Below are 12,496 nucleotides of genomic sequence, written 5' to 3'. Positions count from 1 at the left end.
TAAGCATAATACAGGAAAATGTATCATCACAGAAAATCAGTCACTTTAAGCTGTAGAACACTGCCCTCTGCAGTCCACTGATCTAAAAAACAATTCAGTGTACCTAAGTCACAATTTAATCCAGCCAATGGATTTTTCATTGTTACTGAAGCAAAATTCCTCCATGCTTTTTTAAAAATTCAGATTTATTCTAGAGAAATGTCTGCGTCAAATGTTCTTCAACTTCTCCCCTTCTGACTCACCCAAATCTCAATATGCAGTTAAGTATGGCATTAACTTTCATGTTCTTGCATAAGGAACACAGTATTTAACCCAATTAATCTCACCCAAATTAGTCTGGACAAAGCAAATCTAAGAAAACACGGACACAACACATATAAAAAAGGAATAAAGATACTGAATTCAGAATTCACTTTATACAAGGTCTTAACCTGATTTTCCATCAACTTGGTACAATAATTGGGAAAGCTATACACAGCAGAAATAACAGCAGGCATAGTGCACACAAGTAATCTATGCAAACTTTAGTATATAGACAACTTCTTCTTCAGCCCCTCCCCTGTACCACATACAGCACAACTGCCAGACCAGTCCAATCCAGCAGTTACTGGTCATCTTCTGTTTCACATACTGAGCTGGTACAGGGAATTATAAATATTAATAAGACATAATCTTAATCCTGGAAAAGTATAGAGGAAGAGAAACATAATTTCAATTCAAAATGGTAAGAACAATGAAAGCAGAGGAGCACAGAGAGCCATTACTTTGCCTATCTCTGTATGGTTCAAGGAACAGGGAAAAGATTCCTAAAGGTCAAAATACCCTGAACCTAGTCTTCAAGGATGAGCACAAATTAATCTAGTAAACAGAGAGAGCTCTCCAAATAAAGGAAAAAAAAAAAACTTGAACTAAAATCAGAAGATGTAAAACAGCAAGATGTAGGGCCGTAGATACTGACAACCCCAGAGTGCTTCAAAGTGACTTGTGAGCCATTAAAACCTAAAACAAACAGAGAGGTCAGGATCCTAGCAGTAAATTTTACGTAAATCTGGAGTAAAGATTATGCATCTCTATTTTTAAAGCTCCCTGCAAGGGATTCTGGTGCACAGTCAGGTTGCTGAAACAATACTTAAGTCTGATAGTATTGGAATTTAAAATAAAGGTTGAGGAGGTGGGATTGAAGTGTAAATATGAATCAGATGTGGTGGAATTTGTATGTCATACTAATTTAGCTTACGAGTAAACAGGAATCACTTTTAAACAGGGAAAACATGGTCAGATATGTATTTTAGAAGCAGTATAGAGGACAGAGTTGAGTGAGATCAGATTTAAAATAGGGATAACATGTAGAAATGCCCCTGCAACAATAAAATAGAAATACTCAACAAGTATTCTGACACATGAACCTAAACAAAGTCAAAAGGTAGACCCCTTAAGACTGACTGCACCTGCAGATGTATTTTCAGTTTGGCTCACATTGTAGTGCAACTGCCTAGCCAACTTTAACTTATCTTTTAAAGCCTCGTTCAAAAATCAAGAGATATCACACTAATGCCAAGACTTTATATCTGGTCTGGCATTACTGGCACTCATAGCAATAACCGGCTGAAGCAAAGGTCCATTTCCCTAGTTCATATAGGCATGCACTCCCCCTGTAAGGGCTTCCCTGGTGGCTCAGAGGGTAAAGCCTCTGCCCGCAATGCAGGAAACCCAGGTTCAATTCCTGGGTCAGGAAGATCCCCTGGAGAAGGAAATGGCAACCCACTCTGATACTCTTGCCTGGAAAATCCCATGGATGGAGAAGCCTGGTAGGGTTCATGGGGTCACAAAGAGTCAGACACGACTGAGCAACTTCACTTTTACCCCCTGTAAACTACAATTCTCACGACTATGTATAAATTCCAACCCACTTCATTCATTTATGTTAATGGCCTGGACTCTGCAGGCTATTCACTTTTTAAAAATTAGTTTTTGTGATCCTGCTCTAAAAACCCTGAACCCTGATCAGGATCACAGAAAAGATCAGGGCTGAAAAATGAATTTAGAATCAACACAGCCTACAGTTAAAACTGCAAGAATAGTAGGGAGAAACAGCAATATAGTCTTGGGCAAAACAACATTTAATCATGCAGACTTTATGCTTTATGATATTCCTATCGGCTTAAAAGTGGCCCTTACCACATTCAATTTATTTACTTATTTAGGCTACTTTGAAGCATGTGGGATCTTAGTTCCCTGGCCAGGGATTAATCCTGTGCCCCTTGCAGTAGAAGCACAGTGTCTTATCTACGAGACTCCCAGGAAGTCCCTCACATTCAAATCTTAGTTAAAATTGTATTTTCCTCACGTATATATATTTCAATCTCTTTGCCACTACTGTTGTGCTGTGCTGTGCTTAGTCGCTCAGATGTGTCTGATTCTTTGCAAACCCGTGGACTGTAGCCCACCAGGCTCATCTGTCCATAGGAATTCTCCAGGCAAGAACACTGGAGTGGGGCGTCATGCCCTCTTCCAGGCACAGGAAGAAGACTATCAGGACAGGACCCTGTTCTGGCTCTTCTGTTGTTTCTTCAAGTTCCATTATCTATTCTGATATTCAATGAATTTTTATAGGTAAAAGATAAGTCAGTGATGCTGTAAAAACCACAGATGAATAGTAGCCATTTTGCAAAAGCCTAGATGGGTACTAGACAGCTTAGAACAAAGGAGACTCAGTTCTCCCATCTATATTACTTATCTTCATAAGCAATACACAAATATGCAATGAATGCTAACCTAAGAGTCATCAGACAAGTTATGGTGAACAAAAACAAAGTAACTAGTAATATCCCAAGTAAACATGAAAGTTTCTAAGGAGTTTCTCTAAAAAAAAGCAAAAGACTAGATGGCCAACGAGAAGCAAGGTTTTAACAATACTACTGAAACACACAGAAAGCCCTAGAAATTCCTGAGAACAAAATTGCCTTGTTTATCAGGAACTTTTGCTCCCTCTGGTGGTCACAAGAAGCTTTACTAGGTGTGAAGAGAAACAGGTACAGGGGCAAAGAGGAATGAAGCTGCAGGAACTATCCAGATAGACGTTCATCTATCTGTCAGACAAGCATTCAAGTTACAAACAACACTTTTTTAAAAGAAGAAACTTAGAATTTAGTGCTTTTGAGGAGGGAGAAGGCAATGGCACCCCACTCTAGTACTCTTGCCTGGAAAATCCCATGGACAGAGGAGCCTGGTGCGCAGCAGTCCATGGGGTCGCTAGAAGTCGGACGCAACTGAGCGACTACACTTTCACTTTTCCCTTTCATGCATTGGAGAAGGAAATGGCAACCCACTCCAGTGTTCTTGCCTGGAGAATCCCAGGGACGGGGGAGCCTGGTGGGCTGCCGTCTATGGGGTCGCACAGAGTCGGACACGACTGACGTGACTTAGCAGTAGCAGCAGCAGCTTTTGAGGAAGCAATGCAGAATTACAGAAATAGTCACAAGTGGTTAGGTCTACTAGGAAATGACAGAAGGAGTATATCATGTGTGGGACAAGGAACTGCATATACAAAATTTCATTTTCATACCCTTTCATACTGTTTGAATTTTTAATTCCATATACCTGTATTACTTTCATTAAAATATTATATACTGGACAATATAGAAGAATACTTATATCTTTTTACAAGTTTATATTCTAAGTGTATATCCCTTTATCATTAGAGTAAAAGCCTTAATCCTTATAGTAGACTATCCCATGTGCCCCACGCTACCTCATTTCCTATTTCTCTGCCCTGCACCTCATTCCCGTATACCTATTCAGTCCTCCTAACAATTTCTAGAGCACACCAGGCATGCTCCTACCTTAGGGATCTGCGCTGGCTGTCCCTCCATGTAGAATGCTCTTCCCTAGGTACCTGCATGGTTCACTCTTCACGTCTCTGCTCAGTGCCATCTCTTCAGTGAGCCTTTCTCGATCAGCTCATTTAAAATTGTAACCCCACCTCCTGTACACCCTCTTCTTCTTCTCCTGCTTTCTCTCCTTGGTGCTAATCAACTTCTCATACACTATATTTATTCTATTACTTATGCCTGCCAAGCTGTAAGCTCTCTGAGAGCAGGGATGGGTGTCTTTTGTTCACTGTTATCTCCAGCACTGAGAGCAATAACAGGGACACCATAAGTGCGCAATAAATGAGCTGAATGAATGACGACTATCAATAATATATAGATGTACAAAAAAGGACAAAAGTCCTTTTATAAATGATTCAATATGAAACAGTAATCTGCAACAGAGTAAAATTTTAATTATATATACAAAATACAGGAGATTGGTCTTTTAATAAGTTAGATCTACAGAGAGATCATTAATGTATTTTTTTCTTTTTGGCCTTAACTTGTAGGATCAACAGAGACCAAATAAACTCAAATCATCCTGCTATTTGTACTCAAAAAGCCTTTATACAGGACTCAAAAAAATGCTACTCATTACACTGGGCACCTTAGAATAAGAATCTTCTCAAAAGAGCTATGGAAAAATATCAATTATTAGCTAGAAATTACAGAAAAACATATAATTCTTTAATTTGGAAAATGTCCTCTTCTAGAACTGTTAATACATCTATCAGGCTATAAAACCACATCTTTGTGTCCATGTTCTCTCTTTAGAAGCAAGGCAGCCACTTCAGAACAGAGTTACTTCATGGGTCAGGTTTGTTGTTGTTTAGTTGGTAAGTTGTGTTGGGAGTCTTTTGTGATCCCATGGACTGTGGCCCACCAGGTTCCTCTGTCCAAGGGCTTTCCTAGGCAAGAATACTGGAGTGGGTTGCCATTTCCTTCTCCAGGGGATCTTCTCAACCCAGGAATCAAACCCATGACTCCTGCATTGCAGGCAGATTCTTTACCACTGAGCCACCTGGGAAGCCAGAGCATTCACGTTGAAAAGAATCTTAATCTTCCAAATGACTGTCAATTAGGAAGCAGTCTGGAAAAACAAAGTGACTGAAATGCAATTATTTTCCAATTTTATCAAAGCTTTTACAAAACTACCTTGAATATTTGTTAAAACATCGAATTATACCCTTAAAAGTTTGAGCATCTCACTTTATATACATTTTACTTTAAAAAATAAAAAACATAAACAACCTGTAAACAAGTAGTGAACTTCAGTTAGTAAACTTGCTTTTCACAGGAGTGTAGGTTAGCAATTCTGAAACGGGTTCCTGTGTATTCTAGCTCAAGAAAATGAGTAAATATAATGAGAATATTAGGAGCCTGGGTTCTGACATAGAAAGGCGTTACAAATTCAGAAAGAGGGAAGACAATAATGTACCCTGTAGTGCAGGGTTGGAATCAGAGGTACCAATATGAACTTGTGGTTTTTAATATATAAGTAAATAAATATAGAAATACAGACATAGGATACATATGTTAGAGAGGGTTAAGTAGGTGTGGGTATATGCACACGTCTGTGTCTACAATGAATCTATCTGTGTGCACATTCATACCTGAATGCATACATATGTGTGCATGTACACACAGATGGAAGTATGAATGTGTGTTAACATATATGTGCCTTTGAGCATATGTATTATTCAGGTATGGAGAAGGCAATGGCACCCCACTCCAGTACTCTTGCCTGGAAAATCCCATGGACAGAGGAGCCTGGTGGGCTGTAGTCCATGGGGTCGCTAGGAGTCCGACACAACTGAGTGACTTCCTTTTCACTTTTCACTTTCATGCATTGGAGAAGGAAATGGCAACCCACTCCAGTGTTCTTGCCTGGAGAATCCCAGGGACGGGGGAGCCTGGTGGGCTGCCGTCTATGGGGTCACACAGAGTCGGACACAACTGAAGTGACTTAGCAGCAGCATTATTCAGGTATGTCTGCTGAAAGGGCATAGAAGCAATGACGCCCTAGCAGAAATGAGCATACTCAACACCCAGACTTTGCTTTCTAAATACCATTCTCTACTAAAAGGAACCAAAGGGGAAAAGCCAATTCTAGGGTGAGGACAGAGAAAGCAGAAGATAAACCTATGGAGTGAGTTGAATTGTGTCCTCTCCCCTACAAAGACACATCCACGTCTAACCCCAGATATCTGAGAATGAGGCCTTATTTAGAAACAAGGTCTTTGCAGATGTTATCAGGTTAAGATGAGGCATACAGTCAACTAATATTTGACAAGGGAGCCCAGACTACTCAATGAAAAGGACAGTCTCTTCAGTAAATGGTGTTGGGAAAAAGACACCTATCTTATACTGCTGCTAAGTCACTTCAGTCGTGTCCGACTCTGTGCAACCCCATAGACGGCAGCCCACCAGGCTCCCCCGTCCCTGGGATTCTCCAGGCAAGAACACTGGAGTGGGTTGCCATTTCCTTCTCCAATGCATGAAAGGGAAAAGTGAAAGTGAAGTTGCTCAGTCATGTCTGACTCTTAGCGACCCCACGGACTGAAGCCTACCAGGCTCCTCCATCCATGGGGTTTTCCAGGCAAGAGTACTGGAGTGGGGTGCCATTGCCTTCTCCGGTGTGTGTACCTTAAATTTATAAAATATGTCAGTTACATCTCAATAAAGCTAGGGGTAAAAGTTAAGATGAGGTTTAAGGCGAGCCCTAAATCCAATGACAAGTTGTCTAAATAAGAGAAAGTAAGGGCAATCTGGATAGAGACACAGGGGGAAAAGGCCATGTGAGCAGAGATAGAAACTGGAGCTATCCTGCCACAAACTAAGGACTCTCTGAGACCACCAGAAGTACTGGTAGAGGCAAGGAAGGGCTCTTCCCTGAAGCTTTCAAAGAGAGCATGGCTCTGCTAACACCGTAATTTCAGGCCTCCTGTACTGTGAGAGAGTTTCTGCTGTTTTAAACTACAAACTACTAGTTTGTGGTACTTTGCTATGGCAACCCTAGGAGACTAATACAGCCTGAAACACGCCAGAAAGAAAAGTGTTCAAAGAATGATGGGGACATATCAAAAGGACATGGGAGCCATCTTGAATGGCTTTCAGTGGCCAAACGATGGTAATTGATATTACTACTGAATAAAATACAAATCTATGAATATATTCTTGACTATAATGGGTGAGGCAATCAACCAGGGGCCCTGAGCACATTTCATGTTCAGTATGCCAGGCTCTGACAACTTCTATCTTGGCCATTTCTCAGGGTTGTGTGTAGAGTAAGCCACCATCAGGGATGAGGTAATTTCTTCCACACCCCTGAAAATTGGCAGGTTTGCTGCTCCCTGCTATGAAAGTGATGAGTCCCCAAAGCTCGGTGCTCCTTCCCTATGGCACAACCCACTGTATGCAGGAATCCATCTAGGCCCACCTGTGTCATCCCTGTGGGATTTAGGGGACACAAGAATGTGAAGCAAATCCAACAAAGCTCATGTTGTTTGCCATGCCAGGAATAATACAGTCCTTTGGCTCGGACCCAAGAGTCTTGTAACTCTGCCAGTATGTAAGAAACAGTAATAGGCTATCTTATTAGCTTGTAAGTAGGGCAGAATCCTTTCACAGTTTTTGGAAATGAGTAAATAAGTAAATAGGGGAGAAGGGAAAGCCCATCCTCACAGTGGCATGCCAAATAATAAATGCAGAAGGAATGATGGAGTTAGAATACCGTTAATGGATATTAAAACTAGTGGGTGAAATCTGATTAGGAAGAGGATATTTACAGTCTTAGAGTATCACCCCACAAATTACTCATTAATTTCAAAGGGGGCAGGGAGAAATGTTATAGTGGAGAAAGCAAGTGATTAAAGTTAATATAACCGATTTGGGGACAAACAGACATCATGTATCTTCTGGTATAATACACAGAGAAGGACACAATTCTGTGGTATTCCCTCCAAAAATGTAATGATCCAAATCTAATCACGAGGAAACATCAGACAAACCCAAATTGAGAGCCAGTCTACAAACTAACTGGCCAATACTCTTCAAAGACATGACAGTCAAGAAGGAAAGGCTGAGAAACCACTGCAGATTAAAGGAGACTAAAGAGACATGGCAGCTAGATGCAATGCATGATCCTGGATTGGACGATTGATCAGAATTTTTTTAAAAAACTATGAAAGACATTTTAGATATATGATAAACTGGAATATGGACTATGAATTTGACAATAATATTGAATGAATGTTAAAATTCCTGATTTTGAGAAAAGAGAATCATTGTTACTTGTCAGTAGGAATGTAAATTGGTATAGCCATGAAGGAAACATTATGGGTTCTTGAAAAAATTAAAAATAGAACTCCCATATGATCCAGGAATCTGACCTCGGGGTATACATATAAAGGAAATGAAATCAGAACCTCAGACATCTGGTCTCTCATTGTTTATTGAGCATTATTCACAATAGCCAAAATATGGAAAGACCTGAGTGTCCATGTATGGACGAACGTATAAACAAGACGTGTTGTGTGTGTATATACACACAAACAACAGAACATTATTTAGCCATGAGAAAAAAGGAAATCCTGCCATTTATGACAATACAGATGAACTGGGAGGACATCATGCTAAGAAAAATAAGCCAGACAGAGAAAAACAAATATTACATGATCTCACTTTATAGGTAGAGTCTAAAAAATGAAAAAGTCAAATTCATAGATGCAGAAAATAGAATGGTGCTTACCCCTGGCTAGGGAAAATGGGGAGATACTGGTCAAAGGGTACAAAGTTGCAGTTCTGTAGGATGAATAAGTCCACTACAGGCATAATGACTACAGTTATTAATACTGTATTGAATATTGGAAATATGCTAAGAGAGCAAATATCAGGTGCTCTTCTCATACACACAGAGAGAAAAGGTGACTATGAGAGATGATATATTAGTTAGTTCAACTATAGTAATCATTTCACTATGTATATACACATAAATCATGTTGTATACCTTAAATATACATTTATAATTTTTATCTTAACACATATGTACACATACATCTACATACACACACATATGCATGCCTTATAGGAACTCTTGACACCAAAAAAAAAACAAACCAATAACCAATTTTGATAATGGCAGTATAGTAATGTCGCATAGAGTCGGACACGACTGAAGTGACTTAGCAGAAGTAGCAGCAGTAGCAGCAGCAATGTATTGAAGTATTAAGCAGTAAAAGGGCATGATGTCTATAACTTCTCTAAAATGGTTCAAAAATAATAAAATAATTCAGAGGAAACCTATTTATATGTATGTACATGTAGACAGAAAATGATAAAACAAGAGAAACAACTGGCATAACTAGACAAATGCCATCTAAGAGTTCCTTGTGCTCTTAAAACTTTAAAAAAGTTATATCAAGACATCATTGTACTATTATTAGTTACCAATAAACACACTAATTAATAACAATGTATTCTATACGTGAAATTTGCTTAGAGAGTAGATTTCAAGTGTTCTCACCATAGACACACACAAAAAAACATGATCAATATGGGAGGCGATGGATAAGGTATTTAAGGTACGAAATCATAAATTCTGTTACTTATCAAAAGTTATAAACTCAAATGCCTACGTAAGAAGTTTAGCAAGATGGTTCTAGCTCAGGATCTCTCATGAGGTTTTGGGTGTTTTTTGGGAGTATAGTTGCTTTATACTACTATAGTTGCTTTATACAGTCTCTGCTGTACAGCAAAGTGAATCAGCCATACGTATATCCTCTTTTGGGGATTTTCTTCCCATTTAGGTTACCACAGAGCACCAAGTAGAGTTCCCTGTGCTATAAAGTAGGTTCCCCTTAATTATCTATTTCATACAAAGTATTGTTGTATGTCGGAGAAGGCAATGGCACCCCACTCCGGTACTCTTGCCTGGAAAATCCCATGGACGGAGGAGCCTGGCAGGCTGCAGTCCATGGGGTCGAGAAGAGTTGGACATGACTGAGCGACTTCACTTTCACGCACTGGAGAAGGAAATGGCAACCCACTCCAGTGTTCTTGCCTGGAGAATCCCAGGGACGGGGGAGCCTGGTGGGCTGCCGTCTATGGGGTCGCACAGAGTCGGACATGACTGAAGTGACTTAGCAGCAGCAGGAGCAGTGTTGTATGTCAATCCCAATCTCCCAATTCATCCACTCCCCCATCACTCCCTCCCCACATGCTTTTTTCTAATACACATAATGTCAGCTATGGGACAGAGAGTAGAGTGGTAAAGAGTGGGGATCTGGACTTATACAGGCATAGGTCCAAATCCCAGCAATATCATTTATTAGCTGGCTAATCTTGGCAAGTAGTCTTAAAATTCTTAAGAAGATTTCAAAGGGCAATATATGCAAAGAACACATTCAGCATGACAGTTGTTATTATTTCATCATCTTTAGAAGCAAATATCAAAAGAAAATGATTCTTTTAACCTAAAACAAAATGAACTAAATATCAAACCTCTTGAGATTGAGATTAGGGTCCGGCCCCATACCAATCAAAAACATGTGGGGTTAAAAGCTATGAGTCAAAGGTACCAGCTCAGAGTGTTTAAACTAAAAATTAAAATGTAAAGGAAATATAAAATTTCTCTTTACAACTAGATTATGATGTTAACATATTTTTAGAATCATGTATTAAAGAATCATTTTTACTTGAAAAGTATGTATCTGTTCTGTTTGGTTCTGTTTGGTTTACTCGAGTTTCATAAATTAAGTAGGTAAGATATATATATTTTTTAAAACATCCTTAATGTCTCGTTTCCATAAGGAAGAACTACCTTAACTACATGGACTGTGCAGGCATCTGTAATAGTCATGGTTAATGGAATTTTACTTAGTAATTAAGGCTTTGAAGATAAGAAGCCATAAATTCTGTCATTTATCAAAAGTTATAAACTCAAATGCCTACATAAAGCCAGGCAATCAGAAACAGTCAAGTATAAGTCAATAGAGAAGAACTGAGACCACAGTGGCTGGACCTGAAGAGTAAGGACTCACTTAAAGGCATGCAAATTCAAGTCTTGTTTTTGTTTTTTTTAATATTAAAAAATATTAAGCCATCTGTATTCAGGCTGAGTTCAGTTCAGAGAGGCACTTGTTCTTACCACTGAATTTCAGATTTTTAAGTCCTTTTACAACCTTTATGGTATATATCTGTACACAGATGATGTTTTATAGTAGTCATATCATTAGAGATATTCTAAGTTGGTTATCTTTCCCACTTTGTACTCATAATTAAGATATATTTTTATATGTCACAATATTTACATCTTTAAGGTTCCTTATAATTCTGACATTTTAAGATTCTATCGCTGATTCCATCCTTCATACTGGTAATAAATATCTAATAATGAAACAAGTGCCCCCAAAGTCCAAAGTAATCTCTTCTTCCACTGGATACCTTAGCACTCACCTCATTATTTTATACTATTACTCTATTTTTCATATGTTTTATCTTCTATAATATACCTTGTGAAAGTGAAAGTCGCTCAGTCGTGTCCAACTCTTTGCGACCCCATGGCCTATACAGTCCATGGAATTCTTCAGGCCAGAATACTGGAGTGGGTAGCCATTCCCTTCTCCGGGGGATCTTCCCGACCCAGGGATCAAACCCAGGTCTCCCGTATTGCAGGCAGATTCTTTACCAGCTGAGCTATCAGGGAAGCCTTATAATGTACCTTACAGTACATAATAGCAGAAGGTGTGTCATTCACATTTTACCCCTATCGATAAGCATTTTGCACTTGCATAGAAGGTGTTCACAAAAAAAGAAAAAAAAAGAAGAGAATCCTATCATTTCTCAATAATATGATCACAAGTTAAACTCTTTCAAATTCTAAAATGAACTGAGCTTTTGCATGATTTACAATTATGCTTTTAAAAATTCTCCACAATTCAGAGTTCTCAGTATCAGTAGCTGGCTATATGAACATATAAGCAATAGTATTTTTAGATAGATAAATATTACAATAACTTTATAATCTTTCTATTTGAGAAAATAAAACTCAAAGGATGTTACTTAAGCCTACAGCTTAGTTTTAACATTTGAGAGAAAGATGGTGTTTTTTTGGAAAGTGTTATTTATAATCATTAAGTCTTACCTGAGGATTCCAACTTGGATCTAATTTTTTAACTACAGCAATATATTCCTGCATTGCTTGGCTGGGGCTTGAATCACCAAGAGCTTTCCATGCTTCCCTGTAGTAATATCCAAAATGGTCTATCATTAATTATGTAAGAAACACACACAGTATATTTCTTGTTATTATTAGAAAAAGGCACATGTTTTAATGGTCACAAGATGTAATAAGCCATAGACGCACAGCCTTCTCTTTTTGCCTTTACATTGGTCCATAGCAATACAGACCTTATCAGCCCACCTAAGGAGCCCTTTTAGACACTTTTCCCTCTAATCACCCTTCCCATGAAATTTTAAAATATATATTGCATATTTGTCGAATTTAAGAAGACATAAACTATTGTAATATATAAGATTTTAAAACTCCCTCAAACCCAAATTTCACCCCTGCTGAGAACACACGGTCTACAGACAATAGGAGTAGTTCCCATCTAATGAATTAA

At 38.7% G+C, this 12,496-nt stretch overlaps 1 protein-coding gene across 5 annotated transcripts in view; it reads right to left on the bottom strand.

Annotated features, from left to right (window-relative positions):
• Positions 1-12,496, bottom strand: part of ACBD6 (acyl-CoA binding domain containing 6) — a 203,655-nt gene that overhangs the window by 180,696 nt on the left and 10,463 nt on the right. For all 5 annotated transcript variants that reach the window (XM_086343543.1, XM_086343545.1, XM_086343542.1 and 2 more), the window contains exon 3: positions 12,016-12,112. In XM_086343543.1, coding sequence (XP_086199669.1) covers positions 12,016-12,112 — 97 coding nt within the window. The remainder of the gene's footprint in view (positions 1-12,015; positions 12,113-12,496) is intronic.

Source organism: Bos grunniens, chromosome 16 (genome assembly GCF_055505025.1).
Source record: "Bos grunniens cultivar Pamir isolate PY7600 chromosome 16, Bosgru_T2T1.0, whole genome shotgun sequence".
In the NCBI taxonomy this organism is placed as follows: domain Eukaryota; kingdom Metazoa; phylum Chordata; class Mammalia; order Artiodactyla; family Bovidae; genus Bos; species Bos grunniens.
This window is presented reverse-complemented; position numbering and strand designations above follow the sequence as displayed.